Source organism: Schistocerca piceifrons, chromosome 6 (assembly GCF_021461385.2).
Source record: "Schistocerca piceifrons isolate TAMUIC-IGC-003096 chromosome 6, iqSchPice1.1, whole genome shotgun sequence".
Taxonomy (NCBI): Eukaryota; Metazoa; Arthropoda; class Insecta; order Orthoptera; family Acrididae; genus Schistocerca; species Schistocerca piceifrons.
The window spans coordinates 91,634,424-91,654,427 of NC_060143.1; the positions used below are offsets into that span (position 1 = coordinate 91,634,424).

Below are 20,004 nucleotides of genomic sequence, written 5' to 3' on the forward strand. Positions count from 1 at the left end.
GCAACAGCAACACACAACGACAGAAGTGCAAGGCTGAAGATAAATTAAAGTGCAGGGCACAGCGTCCAGGAGAAAGTACAGCATCCTACATTCAAGACATCTTGGAGCTGTGTAAAGTAGTGGATCCTAGAATCTCATGAAGGACGTTTCGACAGCAGATGACTTCATAAAATGGTGCCAGTATATTGAGATAATGCATCAAAAAAGAATTACACACAAGAAGTTTGAATGGCTTCCAAACGTTGTACCGATGTCTGTGTTGGAGGAAGAAACTGATTTCACAAGTGTTCTTCGTCAGGTAGTGAGAAAGGAAGTTCAAAAGGCACTTGAATTGCACGGCGAGCACAAAACCAAGACGCTACAAGAGGTCATAAGGGAGGAAGTGGAACATGCATTGAACCCCGTCCTTCATTTCCCTTTAAAACAGTGAAAAAGTCAAGTCTCAGGTGAAGTTACATTCCTACGAAGCCACATGAGGAACCTGTTTGGGCACCAAGGAAGACGGACTTCTGGAGGACCCAGGATAACCAACCAGTATGTTTCCACTGTGGACGACCAGGACATATGGTGCGCTATTGTCGAGAAAGGCGGCAGATATTTGATGACGCCTGCGCCAGAAGACAGCAGACCGATCTTAGCTGATGCCAACTCCAGGACGACGAAGACGAACAAGATGATGTGGATGCAGGACAACGTAGGTCACCATCGCCGCAAGCTGGCCGCTGGAGACGACACTCCCAACACGCCGATCAAGGTCTCCATCGCCATTCAGAAGCTCCAGCTGATCACCTAGCCGCCGCAACCTGGAAAACTAAAGGGTGCGACCTCCTTGGAGGTGAGGCCACTGAAGAGAAAATTCTCCACCATCAATCACTACAAAAATGATAGGACACTATGTCGATATCTTCTTGGATGGCTGACCAGCCCAAGCTCCTGTGGAGCATGTAGCATCATGTTCAGTCATTTCGGAGAATTACTGTCGCCAGTTGCAGAAAACTGTATTCGTCGACAACAAAACATCTCTGCTGAAGGTGGCTAATGGGAAACATGTAAAACCTACAGGAAGATGTACTATTCGTGTGAGTATAAGTGGCCATACAAAGCCCTTAGAATTCATTGTCTTACAAGAGTGTAGTCATGACGTCATTCTCAGATGGGACTTTTTGAAAGATTCTCGGGCAATTGTGGATTGTGGTCGCTCGAAGATTATGCTAGACGAGATGAGATATCGTGGACAGGAAGATGCGCATCTGAGTGTGTGTAGACTATGTGGGCTGGATGAAGTGATCATCCCTGCAATCAGTGCTAGAAAGGTAACTGTCATGTGTCATGCCATGCATCAACTTGTAGTGGAATGTAAGAGAAGCATACCACTGACGAATAACTCAATCATCCCAGCCTCTGTCAGCTCGATTAAAAACGGATTCAGTGATTTGTGGATAGTTAATTGTCGTTGAGAACTGCAGATCCTTCCAAGCCGTATTTGCGAAGCAAACATTGAGCCATTAATTGAAGAACAGCTGAGCATCAGAAACCTCCCATGCCGAGTCTGTGGGCAAAACTAATGCTAGCACTACGAGACAAGATCTTCTAGCTCAACCATCACCAGATCTCACTAAGGAACAACAGAAGAAGCTACTTGCCATACTTCAAGAGTTCTCTGAATGCTTCAGTCCACAGGTGAAGAGCAAATTAGACAAATCGACGGTGAAGTACCACATTAGCACTGGAGACCATCAAACAATAAGCCAGAGAGCATACCGTGTGTTAGCAATGGAGCATCAGATAATTCGTGACGAGGTAGAGAAAATGATGAAAAGTGACATCATTCAGCCTTTGTAGAGCCCATGGTCGTCACCAGTGGTCCTCATCAGGAAGAAGGATGGCATTTGGCGCTGTTGTGTTGATTACATGAAGCTTAATAAGATAACTGAAAAGGACTTTTACCCTCTTCCATGAATTGATGTAAGTTTTTCTCAACCATGGACATGTACTCGGGATACTGGCAAATCGAAGTAGATGAGGCTGATCGTGAGAAAATTGCATTCATCACCCCAGAGGACCTGTATGAGTTTAAGGTAATGCCGTTTGGTTTGTGTAATGCACCAGCAACTTTGAACGGATGATGGATAATCTTCTAAGTCACCTAAAGTGGACAATGTGTCTTTGTTATTTAGATGACATTATAGTGTTCTCAGAGACCTTTGATGAACATATAAAAAGACTGAGGCCGTGCTTAAGTGTCTCCAACAAGGCGGACAGAAACTTAATCCAAGAAAGTGTCTCTTTGGAGCAAAAGAAATCAAAATACTTGGACACCTTGTGTCAAATGAAGGTGTGCGGCCAGACCAAGAAAAGGTGAGAGCTATAACAGAATTTCCTATTCCTAAAAGTATTAAAGATGAGAGAAGTTTCCTTGAATTATGTTCTTATTACCGTCGTTTTATCAAAGACTCTTGTATCAAAGCCAGGCCACTCCAAGAGTTGATAAAGCCGATACTAAATTTATCTGGGGTGGTGCTCAACAAGATTCTTTCGATGTGCTGTGAAACGCTCTGACGAGTGACCCTGTACTTAGTTTGTATGATGAGAGAGCACCTACAGAACTACACACAGATGCCAGTGGGTATGAGATCAGTGTTGTTCTGGTGCAAATTTTGGATGGAAAAGCGAAGGTTACAGCTTATGCTTCTAGGACACTTACAAATGCTGAGAGAAACTACTCAACTTCAGAAAGAGAATGTCTTGCTGTGATCTGGGCCACATGCAGATTTCGACAGTATCTCTATGGACAGCCATTGACAGTTGTTACAGACCATCTTTCACTCTGTTGGTTGACAGGTCTTAAGGATCCAACAGGACGACTACATCTTCAAGAGTATGACATTACCATAGTGTACGAAAGTGGGAGAAAACACCAAGATGCAGACTGTCTCTAAAGAAACCCTGTGCAAGACCATCAAGACTTTGATGAAGATAGTGACTGTCTCACTGCACTCCAGGATCTCTTTGCTGAGCAGAAGAAGAACACCAAGATATCTCAAATTATGCTTGCCTTGAATTGGTCAGAGGATGGCCCGGTGTAGCTCCATCTACATTTTTCTTATTGTTTTTAGTATTGACAGACATAACCTTATGATTATACATCTTTATTCTGTATTAGTTTTATTCTGTGACATGGCCAATGTTTGGCACTCAAAATAATGTACTTTTTGTTCTGAAGAAGATACCATTATTGGCATCGAAACCTAGGTAAACTAAAAAAAATTTTACCTTGCAACTGAAGGCTTTCTTATTGTCCGAATAGTCCTAGTAGGTCACAACTGATATAAAAACGAGCTCCCCGTCCAACCTTGAAGGCCCAAGGGATGTGTACCAACCACTATGTCATCCTGTGCTTTGTGGCATCATGCAGATGAGGTACTGTGAGGCATGTGGTTAGCAAACTGCTCTTCTAGCTGTTTTGAAAACTTTGCAGACAGTGGTGCTGCTGCTACTCGGTCAAGTAGCTACTCAATTGACATCAAGAGACTAAGTGTACCCTGTACCATCCTCCCACCAAGGAAAACTCCTTGGCAGTATCAGGAATCAAACATGGGTCCTCTGCATGACAGTCACCTATGCTGACCACTCAGCTGGGGAGGTAGACTCTTAAATGATATGCAACATCGATAATAGTCATAGAAAATGGCTGGAACAATTTGATGGCAGTAGTTAAACACATGGCTCTTCCTCAATGAAGTTCATTCACCACAATTAAAGAGAACAGGGGATGGAATGAAAATAGCTATGTAAACGTTCTTTACAGTAAGTGAATACATCACCAAACACACAGATGAAGAAGCAAGAGAGAGAGAGTTCATGTTACTCTATAAGATCTTTGCGAATGGCTAGGTTGTGAACCATTGTTGTACTTTCCAAAAAACACACAAAAACAGCAACCAGTCTAATTTCATGTTGCAAGTTTTAATAATGAGTAACTGTTACAAGGAATGAGAGTGTCTTCACTTCAGCCGAAGTGGAGTTGAAAGAGGAACATTTCAGTATCATGTTTTTTGTATTACTTCATAATGCTGTGGAATCCTGTACAACAATTCATAGCTACAAACAGTTCCAAAAATCTGAAAGATTTTCATAGTTTATAGGCGTCTTACGCCAGTAATCAAGTAGTGTGTAACATCTGTTTCCCTAACTGTACCTGTTCACATACGTGGTCCAGTCACAGTAACATGACCAGTGTCTACTTTCAACATCAACATCCAATAACCACTCACAGACGAAGATGATAGCACTTCCAGTGAAGAGTACATAAAGCGTGTCAGAGGGATGCCATTACAGTGCAGCCATTGTCATAATGAAGAAATGGACCGATTTAGCTGATGTCCAAAAGGGTATTATCAATGGCTTTCTGGCCAAGAGTGGAAGCATTTCTGAAATGGCTAAGTTTGTAAACTGTTCACTTGTCGCCATGGTTAAGGTATACTGTGCACAACAAAATGGCACTATCCAAAACTGGCACTACTGCAATTGTGGGGCACTAGGTACCATAGAGGACAAGGGCAGATGAAAGCTGAGGAGGTGTGTATGGGTGAACAAATGTGTGCCAGTTGAGCAGCTGATTGCCCAGATGAACCAAGAGGCTACCAATTGTCTCCTCAAGAACCGTTCAGCAAACATGGCTGCATGTGGGCCTCCACAGCAGATGCCAGGTTCATGCATCCACAGTGACTGTTGTTCACTGGTGACAGTGGCTGGAATTGGCATGCCAATATCACAACTGGACATCCACAGAATGCCGACAGGTGGCCTTTTCATGTGAATCACATTTTATGCTCCACTGAACAGATGACTGTTGGTGTGTACGGCACGAAATGTCTGATAGCAAACAACCTACAACCAGGAGCGAGCATTATGGTCTGGGAAATGTTTTCGTGGTGTTGCCTGGGTGGTCTTGTCATCGTGGGAGGCACAATGGATCAACATAAGAATAAATCTATCCTTGGGGACCGTGTCCAACCCCACTTGCAGTTTATTTTCCCTCGGCATGATGGTATCCACCAGCAGGACAATGCAACATGTCACACAGCCCGCAATGTACGTGTGTGGTTCAAAGAGCACTAGGATCAGTTTACCATAATCCTCTGGCCACCAAACTCCCCAGATTTAAACCCAATCGAGGATCTTTGGGGCCACCTTGGTCAGGCTTTCGCGCTGTGGCTCCTCAAACTAGAAACATACAGCACCTGGCCACGGCATTGGGGTTAGTGTGATTCCACATCCCTGTTGGTATCTTCCAGAACCTCACTGGATCTCTTCCTGCATGTCTTGCACTGCAAAAGGTGGTTATTTAGGCTTTTGAAAGGTGGTCACATTAATTTCACTGGACAGCACACAATGCAGTTAATGCACAGGGGATCACATGATTAGAAAATTGCTGAAAGATGTAAGATACACTGCAGAAACAGATATCTTCAACAAAGAAGCCGGTGACCTACATAAACAAATAAAAGTGCACTTAGAGACAGGCAAAAACATTTAACAATCTTTGGTTACATAACTTTGCATTAATCACTGTTGTCAATCACAACTATTTGGAGGGTATCAGTTGAGACAATGAGAATATGTGAGTAAATTTATTTTTGGGGTAGGTACATTACAATTACTGGAAGAGTACCACAAAAAGTAGTTCATCCACAAAGGAAGCTCCAAGCAAAATAAATCTGAATGGTTCTTCATAATTGTTGTCAGTCTGGAGCCCTTACCAAAGTGGCTACCTACACAGAAGTCTCACAGGCAAGCCATACAATTCATCTCATATTTCTTTAGTCAGTAGGACAGTCCCCAGTAAGAGAATATACAGAAATATATTGTACAGCACAATCAATATTCTCGAAATTCCAAGAGTGTGCATTCATTTGGCATAGTAACAATGATATCTATATCTACATGTAACAATGATATCTATATCTACACGTATGTCTAAACTCTACAAATAGAGAGTATTTCAAATACCACAAAAATTTTCTTCCTTTCCTTTTCCATTCATTCACTAACACAGTACACTAGTTTGCCACTAGACAAGTCAAAACAAAACAACACAAGCCATTCATAAACTGGAGTACTGTGGAATAATTCATTTTCTGAATTTGGAGGAGAACGACATTGCAACAATTCAGGTGGAAATGTACTTCAGCAATGTACCATCATATTGTACAGGGGTTAGGTGGCACAGACATTTCCAGTGAAGTCAAACAAGCCTGAGTGATGAATAACAATGTGGTAGACCATCCCTCTGTGAATAACTGAGAATCGCAAGGGAAATGGAGACACACATGCTCCACATTGCACTTGAGGTGGTAGTAAAAATAGTGAAAATCAGTCACTGATCCGTTTTCAGCATCTTGCCTGGCATTTTGAACATAACAAAGGTCATTGCCCACTGAGCTGTTTGATATTTCACATCCATTCAAAAAATCTATTGAATCGAGGCAGGAACAAACATACTGCAATGGTGGTAGCTCAATCCACATGACAATGTACAAGTGTTGATTGTATCGGTATGACCACCCTATAAAAATGGGTCAATGCAAGCAATGGAAAACTGTGGATTCACTACTGTGACAAAGGTGAAGACCCAACCGTCAATGTGCAACATGATATTAAGTGTTTTTTGGGAGTAACATGGTGTGGTGCTAACAGATTATGCTCATAAGGGGCAAACCAACACAGAACCAAACTGCAGAAATCTCCCAATGACATTGCAGGGGGGGGGGGGGGGGGGGGGGGCTGTCAAGCTGAATCTTCACAGTAAGCTATCAACGGAGCAATTTTTATTCCATGATGATGTTCCAGATCATTATGTACTGGATTCAGTTACACCTGCTACTTCTTTTGGCTATCAAATTTTGCATTTTGCCTCATCCACATCCTGAAATGGCATTCACAGATTTCTTGCTCTTTCCTAGGATGATGAAACCATGGTATGAATGTCATATCCTGAAAGATAACAACATGATTTTCAAGGTGTAACCCTTCCAGAACAGCCAAAATATAGACTTCTACAACCAGATCTCTCCCAAGTCATCTATCATTGGGAAAAATGTGACACATCAAGGGTGAATATGTAGACAAGGACTGACAACATCTCTGAGTTTCATTGCAACAACTTGATTGTTTCAAGGTGATAATTACAACTTCACAACTAGTTCTCATAGTACGTGGGAGGGATGCGTGTCAGTAAGCTTCTATATGAATTCAAATTTCACTCATTTTCCTTCCATGGTCATTTCACAAGATGTTAATGGAAAGAAGTGATGTGGTGTCTTCCTCTTCTAAAGGGTCTGCCAGTGGCCAGTGTGTGTGTGTGTGTGTGTGTGTGTGTGTGTGTGTGTGATGCACTAGAAGTTTACTCCCTTCATGGTCCTCCTATACGGTGCATGTATTTTCTTCACCTTCTGTAGTGGGGATGCATGCTGGAAGAACGCTTCTATCTGTCCAAAGTACTAAATGGTGTAAACTGTTTTTCAATAACTCTTCTGTATTGTAACAGCAACATTTCTACAGTACGTTTACTTTTACAATGATGAGTGATGCAGATGTTTCATAAGCTGTGGCATATCTCTGATGCTTTGACATCTCACAGCCAAGTCAGGATGACAGTTCACAAATCTGTACTCAACTGTTCAAATGCTTACATTCTTGCCAGTGGCCCCTTTTCTCTAGGACTACCAAGGCACTGCCAAGTCGCAAAGTCAAAGCATAAGCGAGCCTCTCCAGTAGGTGGAGACACGTAACCAATGTAGCGCCTTGTCAATGTCCGGAGCTGGTGGCTTTTGCATCCCATTTGCACATATGTTAAACCAAAGTGCACACAGTGGGATGTTCCACACTTAAAAATACCCAAACTACATTTTCAGTTTACATGTGCATCAGTGTAAGAGGATAAAGATGTAACACGTTATTCTGCAGAGCCCCATATTACACCACTACGAAAGTGTGATTCTTTTCTTCATTTTTTTACTCTTGAGTAAGAAAGCCTATTAAAGGCGAAAGCAGTTTCATGGTAAAGGAAATGGTTTCATCCTTTGCAGAAGGAAACTTATAGGATTATCGGCGTAAAAAACACATGCCCAAATTATTATTCATTTGACATATTAAAAATCATCACTAAATTTTTAGTACTGATGGTGTTACACAGGGAAGGTTTTATTTTGTATTAATGTATAAATGTTTGTTTTTATTTTTTATTTAAATGAGTTCAATGGTCTCTAAGACGTTTTAATTTTTTTTAATCACATAAAAAATAAGGACATAAACACAATGAGATCCAGTATTTGTTGCACTTACTGGTAATTCTTAAAGGGAATGTTCTTCAGTTTGTTGAAGGCACACACCATAAGATCAGATTTATTTTTAACAATGGGAGTTCGGCTTTCCATTTCTAATCTCGTAAGCAGTCAGTCAGTTCCCAATTTTACTTTGTTTACCTTTTGGAATGTACAACATCATCACCCAGATGAGTGGGCAAAGTTGTTGGTGTTTCTGAGACAAGAATGTTGTAACGAGTGGTACACAGTTAAGTGCAATGGGGCTGTAGAATACCTGTCATGCAATTTAAATGGTTGGTATTAACCCAGGTCAAGTTTGGCTTGGGATGTGGTTTTGTGTGTCCAGGAATGTATCAATCATGGTGAACTCCCATATCCTGAGTGCTTTGCTTTGTCATTAGTGACTGGACATTTGTTACTGTGGAAAGTATTGCTTTACTATGCAATGTGCTTAACACACCAAGAACATTATTGCGTCCTGTACTATCACAAAATACTATGTGGTGATCAAACAATCTGAATCACAACTGTGTAATTTTGCAGTGCGTGTGAAACATTAAATCATCAATTGGGCAGATACAAGTAATGTTTTGGCTACATATGTAATGCAGTGTGCTAACTATATATGGACACATTAGTGTGAGCTAGAGCAATGTATTGCAGCAGCAGCGACAACAGACGGGCACGGAATATTGTTGCTGCAATAATTCAACAAGGCTGACACAACATTGTGAGACAGGTTGTCTTGCCGAAGCAGCGGACTCACTGGTATTGCACATACTCGTGCAGCAAGAGACAAGGCAGTTTTCCACCATGGCAGTAGCAGTGGTGTTTTAGGGCACATGATTGTTAGCGGCGCATATGCACAACAATCACACGCTGCCGACTATGAGTAATGGACATTTTGTAATGAAATTATTCATCTCACAGCTCTACCTGGACAACAAGGCTGTGCCCATCGAGGCTGTCAGATGTAAGAGCCAGTAGAAGTAGCCCATTCGAAGCCATGGCAAGGCAACAGCTCTATGCAACAGGTCCCTCCCAGACTTAGTGCCATGACACAGAAGGCCAATCCACCCCTGCTCCAGCAGTACATCTAACTCCTGTCCAGGAGACACACCAGTCATCTTCCACCATCCCAGGATGGGAATCTCATCGTGGTGGGCTTCCCCGCACTGGGACAACTGAGGCACCATCCAGGGCTGCAGCAGATACAGCAGTGTCGAGGGTACACACCACTGGCATGGAGGCCTTGCTGCTGGCTCGCTTAATGAGCATACAATGGAGACTCTGCATTAGCAACTAGGGTGTGCAAGCAGCGGAACTCAGTGTGGTGTACCACACAGCACAGATGCTTCCATACACAAATTGTTAACTTTGCAGCCACGTTTCTCTGGAGCCTTCTGGGCTCTCCCTCACCTCACCACCCACTTGCACCAACCCGGCTCATAGCTGCTCCTCCTTGCACTGGGGTGCTATAGTAATGAAAACTATTGTGTCAGTGAACTATTTTAAATGTGCAAGTGTGTACATGCGCTAATGTTCTGAAAATATCTCAATGTATTTGAGATGAACTGTGGATTAATTGTTACTCAGTCGCACTCAAATGTTTCGGCTCATTGCAACACTGCAGGTTGGTGAAGTTGTATATTGCACAGTAGCTACCAAAACGACAAATGATGAGCACCACCATAAAAGTTTTATTTAAGTAATAATATAGTATAGTATGCTGTTCAGAAAATTATTTCCTTTATGTGCATGTATTCTGGAGCAGATAGATGCATGTATCTGGAAGCTGGGATGATGATAGCACTTTCACTACCATTTCGTAGAACCTTAGAACCTGCTGTTGGGTGGTTTATTTCCTGTCGTCGGGTCCTGCCTTGGAGGTATGGTGTGTGCCATGAAAGAAGAACTGCTGTGACAATAACAATGACACCATGAGAAGAGCACAAGCAGTTTCGGCTGTCACTTTTCTGTCAGCTGTCATTCAAGTGAGAATGAATGTCAATTAATATCATTTGAAATTTTAATAGATACAGCTTGTTTGCCAGAAAGTACTGTATGAGGTGCCTGAGTACTGTAATGAGGTGGTCAATATACTTTTCTTAAAGAAGAAACCCTCTACATCATTTCTTGGAAGACTGAGTTTTATGACAGATCTATTCAGCTTCCAGCACAGAAGAAGTTGCAGAAGGAAACAAAGCCTACATCAACAAAGACATACATGGTTATTCTGACTTGGCAATTTAAACAAAAGAGGTCAGAATTATTGATTAATGGTGACCAGAAATTTACTTCTCTCGTACACAAATTGCTGTTAGACATGAACAAGGCAAAAACTGACAGGAAAAAGTCCCAAGACCAACTGAGGATTATATCATAAATCTTTTGGAGTCTAACCAGACAGTTACCCACTTAGCTACCAAGCCTTTGTAACTGATTACACACTTCATGTTTACAGACTGAAGTGTGAAACAAAGCTCCCTAATGCAGTATAATGTGGCACCTACCCACCATTGCTGGTGGCAGGGGGTGAATCCCCAACAATTCTTGCAATTCATGCTGACAAAACATTAGAAAAATCATTGTACAAACACAGTACAAAGATCCTGAGACAAATCCAACAGGAAATACATCAAGTGGCCGCAAAGGCCTTTAACAATTTTTTTACATATACTGTGTTAAAACAGATCCCATCCCAATTCCCCCCCCCCCTCTCTCTCTCTCTCTCTCTCTCTCTCTCTCTCTCTCTCTCTCTCTCCCCCCCCCCCCCCCGTCTCATATGCCTTCCCTGATCTGACGGGACTGATGAGCTCACTGTTTGGCCACCTACCTCTCCCCCCCCCCCCCCCAAAAAAAACAACCAACCAACCATAAAACTCACCTTTGTAACTGTATGTACGTGGAGTCATTTTCTTCATCCCAGTCTACTTCTTTTTGTTCTAGTTTTGCGATTCTTCTTTGAAGGCACTGTAAAATGTTAGAAGAGAAATTTCATCAAAATTATGCATGCAATTGTACACAATCCAATCATAGATTTTCCAGCAAGCAAAAACTTAGGAAAGTAAGTAAACTGCATGCGAATGGATGGTATTACATCTGTGTCAATACTAGGTGAATGAGGATAATCTTTCTTGGTCTGAACACTATTGACTCAGAGTCTGTGGGTGAATTATGTGAAATTGGCAGAACAATGCTGCCAGCCAAACAATAAATTGAGGATTTTGTGAAATTGGCAGAACAATCTGCTAGCCAAAACAAGAAATTGATGATGCTACAAGAACAAAGGAAAACGCAAAGTGAAACTCAACATCTAAGAATCAGAAATAAGGGAAGACTCTCTGTTTGTGTGTGTGTGTGTGTGTGTGTGTGTGTGTGCTGGGGAGGGAGGGCGGCATGCAAGTGCGAAAGCAAGCACGTGCATACATGGGTGGGTGTTCAAGTAGTCATGGTCTTCAGTCTGAAGACTAGTTTCCTGCAGCTCTCCATGCTACTACTTTATCCTGTGCAAGCCTCTTAATCTCCGAATAACTACTGCAACCTACATCCTTTGGAATCGGTTTACTGTATTCATCTCTTGATCGCCCTCTACGATTTTTACCCTACACATTTCCCTCCAATAGGAATTTGGTGACCTCTTGAGGTCTCAAAATGTGTCCTATCAACTGAACTGAGTTCATGGTCTCAGAAAGTAAGGACAGCTGAAAAGTGTTACAGAATGGGAGAGGGGTTGTAAACACCCTCTCCTCAGCTTTCACTTACATCTTTGGATCTAATTATTGTAGCCACAAGCAGAGATACGAAGATAAATAAATCTAAGAAATGCGCACTGAATATTCAGCTTCTATAGTGTTTCAATGCCAAAAGAACAAGTGGATCATTACAAATACACTGCCTAACAAAAATATGAAGCACCCAGAGGACATGGTCAAGTGTCAATGTAACTTCATACATTTACACACCATTGGTGGATACGTAAATGATTAGAGTCGCAGCTCTCTGTGGCCACCCGAGTGCATTAGTTTCGTTCGTTTTTAGTGTCATTACCAGGTCTGGTAGGGTACATGGGTGTCCCACGAGGAATGGTCAATATTCAGGGGTAATAAATGAATGGTTATTCAAAGCTAAACGGTCTAGTAAATATGGGTTCTAAAGTGCACACTGAGAGAGCTTTGAGCATTTCTTCGTCTTCAATAATGTGAAACAAATCTATTCTACAGCAAGCCGTTTGCTTTCCATATTTTGGGAGTAGTAGTATGGACCAAAACAAGAAAGAAATGTGTAGTTAACATGGGCTCTAAAATGCATACCTTAAGAGCAATTAACAATTGTTTAGTAGATGTGTTTGATGGAGCACAGATGAACAAGTGATCACTGATATTAAGGTATGTATTTTAGAGTCCATGTTTACTGTAGTTTTTTTTCCATACTACCACTTCTCAAAATGTGGAAAGCAAAGATCCTGCAGTACAAGAGAATTGTTTCATTCACAGTATTGAAGGCGAAGTAATGCCCATAGCTCTTAAGGTATGCATTCTAGAGCCCACGTTTACTACACTTTTTGCTTCAAATGATCGTTTGTCACATCCTTCAATATTGACCATTTCTTCCGGGATGTCATGTATAAGTGTGAAACGCAGAGAAAAGCTGAACTCTGAAGGACACAGAGGTGCTTTGTACTCTTGTGTTGTCAGTATGTGTTAGAGTTTAAAAGGGGTTTAATCATGGGGATCCCATTGGTCGACTGGTTGAATCTTGCAATATCCAGATTTTGGCAGCATTTGGATGTGACAGTGTTGCCCTATTGGGCTGCATGGGAACATGCGGGCTGGCATACTCATCGTCAAGCTTCAAATAGACCATGTCTGACTACCACAAGGTAGGATCAACATAGTGTGCACAGAACCCATCATAACCCCTTCACATCTGTGCCTGCCATCTGACATCAAGCAACTGACTCCCTGCAACAGGCTGTGCCATGCTGCACCATTGGTTGGAGACTGGCAGCAATGGGTCTAAGGACTTACCGTCCCATTTGTAGTAGGGTGCTGTTAACATCAGCACACAAACAGCTGCATTTACAGTGGTGTCATGACAGAGAAGCACGGACTACTGATGTATGGTGTAGCACTGTGTTAAGCGATGAATCACAATTCTGCTGTACACCCAATGATCATCATCATCAAGTACAGCGGCGACCTGGGCAGAGGGCCCAGTTCTTCCAACATTTAGGAGAGGCAAAGTGGTGTTACTGCTGCTATCATGCTATGGGGAGCTATGGGGTATGACTTCTGATCATGGACGGTAGTGTCTGTGGGAACCATGATGGCAAAACGGTTTGTCACAAACACTCTATGTCTTCACATTTTACTCCCATACGGCAATATCGTGGTACCACTTTTCAAAATGACAGTGGTCATTCTCACATGGCACTTAGCTCTATGAACTGTTGCAAGATGTTGAGGTACTGCCGTAGCTAGCAAAATTGTCAGATATTTCCCCAATGAAATATCTGTGGGCTCAAAATGGACATCAACTCTGTCCCAGTGGTAGTATCCAGCATGTCAAGGTCCATTTGCAACATTTTGTTGGCATGTTTGCCTCCAGAGAAGATACAACAGCTTTATGATACCCTTTCCAACTAAAACAGTGCACGTATCCAGGCCACAGGGGGCACAACGTCATACTGATAAGTGGCTTGTGAGTTCACTAGGATGTTATTTCAGATAACTGTGTGCTCACTGACGTCCGATCTGTGGTATCATACAGAGATTGCGTTGCCACACCAAAGTTGGCAACATGAATTGATACCGAAGACATCAGAGAGGTTTCACTAAATCTGTAGCAATGTATGGGAGGTGCTTCTGAAGACCATGCTTCCCGTCTCAGCACAGCAGCACCTTCACACTGAGGTCAATGTATTGTCCAGCTAGCAAGAGCTCTGCCCCAGTTTGAGACCTCAGTTACAGCAGTCCACGTCATAGTACAGGACCAGTGAGTAGCTAAAATTTCAGATGAACTTGTAGTGTTGTTGACGCTGAACATAGTACATCAAGAGAACGGTGAATTAATTAGTGCATCAAATGCTTTGATAGTCCATAACAGTTGTAAATTATTCAGTACTCATGTGGCAAAAAAGGGTGTCAAGGTTACATAACTCTTATTCATTACCATATTAAAGTGAACTATATTTCATGAGTTTTATTTTAATGTGCCACCTCACTAAGCAATCAAAGAACCCACAGTTATGAGCAGACAATTGTAGTTTTGTCTCATCACAAAAAATAGCAATGATCAGTGTTTAACCAGCTCATATTCCACACCAACTGCCTGCCTGTTGCACACATCTTATTTTTTTTCTAAATTTTGTTCCTCTGTTTCTAGTCAGTTGTCTTATTGTGTGTCCTACTACATTTCAAGATCTCCAAGCCATAACAGGGAATGAATGTAACTGAACTTGCACAGTTCCAGGTAAGTAGAAAACCTGTGGTCACTGTCAGCCAACTGACATCACTAAACAAACAAACAGCATGGCCACCAGTAACTGCTACAAAATTTTGTCATTTTTTTGTCCACCGTTGGCCCCAAAGTGTACTGCCTCTGTGTGAAACTCTGTGCTGAAACTACTCCCAAGAAAGTCACATATGACAAGCTCGTGAAATTGCTAAATGAATATTTTGACAGTCAAATCCATGGAGCAGCTGCATGGTTCAATTTTTTTCATCTGAAGCAGCAGCCTGCTCAGAAGTCAAATAGTGGAAAGTGGTCTAATCAGACACTTTAAGTTTAAAGATTTATGTGGAATTAACTATAATGAAGTAATGTTACATAGTTGCGTTACTCAGACTGTACCTGATGCATGCATTCATGTTGCAATTCTTAAACTGCCTGACCCTGATTGAAAAACAGTACTGTCTACTGTAGAACCTCAAACAAATGTGGACTCAATACAGATTGATTTTGAGGCTCCTTGTGTTTCAGTTTTTCATAGTGCTCCAGACAATCAGTCTCATATACAAAATTGTGCTCAGGCAAACAGTAAGAACAACAAGAGTAAAAACTTCAGTGTTGTACCCCACAATGTGGGTTAAAAAACTCTGGCAGATTACTGTGTCCTCAGTGTTTTTCGAAGCACAATCAGAAAGATTGTCCATGTCATAATGCTCGTTGCTTTGAATGTGTACATGAAGGTCCAATTCTAACTGTGTGTTTACAGGCAAGCAAGGCAAGGGAAATGGCTGCTGCCATGTGAGTGTACGGTGGCCACAGCCACACTGTCAACAGGTGTATACAGTACAGGTTGTGCCACTCACACAGACACAAGCTGAACCAAGTACTTCCACACTGCAGAATTCTTCCAATGCTATATGCAATCAGGCGAACAAACCTTTTTTTTTTTTTTTTTCATTTAAAGATGAAACAACAGATAATAAAGTTACAGATGGACACCAGTACTTCTATTTCCCTGATAAATAATGACACTTATGCCAGAATTGGTAGCTCGCCGCTACAGCAGCCTACTTATGTTTTGCCTGCCTAAAACTGACAAGAAATTCCTGTCCTTGGCATGTGTAGTTTGCCAGCAACTTTTCAGAGAGTGACTAAATGTGTTTCTTTTCATGTACTCATTTCTAGAAACAGTGCAAACATACTCGGTTTGTTCAATTTGTGGATTCAGTACAATGTGTTACAAATCAGTGTTGGTGTGTCCAACACTAACGTTTCTGACTTGTGTAGCAACTACAAGGAACTATCTGAATCAGCTATAGCGTGGAGCAAAAGACGTTGAAGCACACACCACTGTGAAGGAAAACGCAGAGCCATGACTTTTTTCATGTACAACCTGTCCCCATGCAATACGTGAGCAAGTTGATCAAGAATTGCAAAGATGGCAAGACAATGGGATTATCCAACCAGTTTCTGCAAGCCAATGAGCAACAGACTGTCATTCTGAAGAAGCCATCAGGTGTTTTACATGTGTGTTCTGCCTTTAAGGCAACAGTAAACCCACAAACTGTAGTGGATTCTTTTCCTCTTCCTTATCTAGAAAATGTGATGGACAGACTGGGATAGGGCAGATACTTTTCAAACATAGATTTGCGAGAGGCTTATGTACAGTTACTGATGACGAACAGTCCAAGTGATACTTTGTGATAAACACTCACTTAGGTTTGTTCTAATTTCAAAGATTGCTGTTTGGAAGTGCTTCAACTCCTGCAAATTGTCAATGGTTCCTGGAACAGTCAATAGCCAAAGCCCCTGTCTCCACTGTCTGTGGAGAAGTCCGCGACGTTCTTCTACATCTGAACCTTCAACCTGTAGATGAGATATTCCACCTTGCATTAAATTGGGGGTGAAAAGGAGCAGAAGTCACGTGGTGAATGCCTTGATGGACGCAGAAATCATGGAAGGCCTGAGTCACAAACTGCAGATTGTTATCCATCTCAGGCGCACAAGGCAATCCATCCCTAGAAGAAATGTTGGAGAGGGCCTGAATCATAGTGGAGAGTGTGTCACCTGCTGTGCAGCCTGTTGGGTAGCACACTGAGAGCACGCCAAAACAAGGTGTACAATCCCACCATCGATGCCGAGCCAAAACACATGCCAAATGGCCAATAACTTGGTATGCAAAGAGCGCCCAATGTACCTGATGTGGGAGCTGAAGCACATCCCTCTGCAGGGCAGCCGGGATCACAACCTTAGCCAACAGGCCCTCTGTAGCTAAGGGCACAGCATCATCAAACACTGAAAGGGAGTGTCGTAGGGCAAAACAGTTCTGCAAAGGATCAAAAGCCCTGTCCTGAGGCATGTCTAGCCAACCATGCTGAATGAGGTGAACAACATGCACAAAATTGGATCAACAGTGATGGCAGCGGCAATATGTGAGCCCGTAATAGGAAACCCTTCCAGTATGTTGCACCTCACCACCAAAGTGAAAACAAAGGAGTTCATCCTGATCAAAAGGAAGATCCTGCCCCACCAGAAGCCAGGACAGCGTACTGGCATCAGCATGTTGCACAGAAGACTGAAAATGTATTTCATTGTTGTAGCAAGACAGAAAGAACAACCACCTCTGAGAACGATGTGCTGCTTTGTCAGGCAATGAAGCAGAAGGATTAAACAATGAAACCAAGGGCTTGCAGTCAGTACTAAGGTACTCAGACCCAAACAAGAGCACATGGAACTTTTCAGGGCTTAGTAAGTGCTTCATTTTCAACTTGGGAGTAGAGTTGAGCATAAGCTTTCGGGCATTCGGAACTGTCCTGCCTCATGTCCATACTAAGAGGCGTCCAAAGCCACAACCAGATGATGGCCAGGATAGAAAGTAGCCAAACAAGAAGCAGAATGTAATTTAGATTTCAAAAGTGCTCACAGGCCAGCATCCACTGAAATGGAATGTTCTTGTGGAGCAACTTACAGAACAAGTGGGCCAATACGACTATATCCAGCATAAATTTGTGATAGTAAGCAATGTCACTTAAACATGCTTGGAGTTCTTTGACATTTGTAGGGAGAGGCAGAGCTGTGGCTGCAATGACATGATGATGTAATGGTTTAACACTATCTCAGGAAACCTCAAACCCCAAATACACAATAGACGACTGAAAAAAGTATGACTTGGCCAAACCGTATTTCAACACTGTTGTATGTATGACCATGAACAAGGTGTGTAAAATATGAAAATGCTCTTCCATGGACGCACCCAACACTACAATGTCATCGAGATAGTTGATGCATCCTGGAATGGAAAAATCAATTGTTCTTAAAAACACTGAAATATCGACAGGGCACTAGCCACTCTGAATGGGACACACGGGCTTGCTAATCACAAGGAGCTGTTTAGAGCCCTCATCCACTGGAACCTGTAAACAGACTTTAGATAGATAAATACTGAAGAAAAATTGGTCCCCGGCAAAGTAGCCAATAAATCATCTGGGTGAGGCAAAGGGTAGGCGTCAATGATAGACAGAGCATTAACCGAAACTTTAAAAGTTGCCGTAGAGATGAAGCTGACCATTCAGTTTTTTAGCAAACATGATGGGGATTGACCATTCACTCAATTCAATAGGCTGTACAACCCCCAATGATGTCGGCCTGTCCAATTCTGACTTCACTTCATCAATAGGGCTAGCACGGGGAAAGTGTGTGCCATACATTTCAGAGTAATGTGAGCTGCAAAATTAATGGCACAACCTAACTCATACGAGAAAAGAGATGGGAACTCAGAACACAGAAAATCTAACTAATGGCAAAGGGTCTAGTCGGACAAGAGGTGCACCATATCCACAATGGAAAAAGCAAATGCATTGAAAACATCCAGACTAAACAAATTTGTGGTGCCATCATCCGATACCAAAAAAGTCAATGAATAAACATTTGTATGTTCTTGGAAAAATATTTTGAAATGTCTGTCTGTTTTCCCTACTTAGTAGGCAGGACAAGTGGGGCATGATACTTTATACACTCCATTGCAGTTGAACTTCTGGTTTTCTGTTATTATGTTGTAGACTAGTGAATGTCGAAATTTATTATTAGTGGAGACTGCAACTGTTGGTTTTTTTGAAGAGGTTAACAATTTTGGATGTGGGGTGATGTCAAATATTTTCTCTTCTTTCTTAAAATGGCAATTTGTTGTCTTATTTTTATGTATTTGTGTGTCTAAATTATCAGTTGCTTTGGTTGTGTAGCCATTTTATGGCAATATTTTTATTGCATCCAATTCTGTCCTAAGACTGTTTCCTTCTAAGTCAAGTAAGCACCCACTGTTCAGCAAAGTACTAGGTCTGAAATAGGAAATAGGGTGCAGCAGAAAAGAACACAAACTCCATCCAAAAGCCATTAAAACACAATAAGAAAGGGATGGGAGAGCAAGCAGAAGCAGGTCAAGGAGGTAGGGAAAGGGGTCCCCAGGTACAGCATGCAGCAGGAGAAGCCTCAATCCCAACCATCAACCAACCGACACTGCCCACAAGGTAGCTTAAAACTTTATATTTGGAAATAAAAAACACATTCACAAAACACAGGGAGTAAATCAAAGGGAGGAGAGGCAAAAATGCTAACAAGACGGCTGCTAGGCACATTCCAACTGGTAATCCCACCCAACGACGGGTATCACGAGGTTGACGCCCCTCATAATCAAAGAGTGAGATACATTGGACAATTATGGAATTGTCAAACGGTGACTGCATGGGAGAGTATGAGTTGGTACAATCAGAACTGAAGATATAATATCCCTGCTTCGGCAAGGAGACTGTCTACAAGACTAGCCCAGATGGCTCCAGTGGCCATATGAACTCCATGATGATGGACTGGATCTAACAATTTCAAAGCCAAAGATGCCACTAAGCCACAAATCTGGCATCACAGTCCAGTAAGAATAAGATCATGGCCTGGTAAATATGGAGAAGAATGACATAATTCACATCCCAAAAGGTATGGGCAGGGAAGCAGAGAGTGTTAAGTTTCTGTACGCAATTAGTCTTCAACTGATGACGATGATGCAGTCAAGTCAGCTTTTTATTAAAAAGGAGGCCCAAGAAATTGCACTGTGCAACAACTTCCAAGGACTGGTTATCTAAGTAAGTTCTGGGTCAAGATGGACTGTGGTAGGACAACATAAATGCATGACATGCATTTTTGTAAGAGATAACTGGAAGCCTTGGAGATGGCCCAA

The 20,004-nt window shown here is 42.1% G+C and overlaps 1 protein-coding gene across 3 annotated transcripts in view; it reads right to left on the minus strand.

Moving 5' to 3' along the window:
• LOC124802687 (daxx-like protein) overlaps positions 1-20,004 on the minus strand; it is a 140,634-nt gene that overhangs the window by 99,326 nt on the left and 21,304 nt on the right. For all 3 annotated transcript variants that reach the window (XR_007017139.1, XM_047263623.1, XM_047263624.1), the window contains exon 3: positions 11,215-11,300. Coding sequence is in view for 2 of the 3 variants with exons in the window: in XM_047263623.1 (XP_047119579.1) it covers positions 11,215-11,300 (86 nt within the window). In the remaining variant the exon portion in view is untranslated. The remainder of the gene's footprint in view (positions 1-11,214; positions 11,301-20,004) is intronic.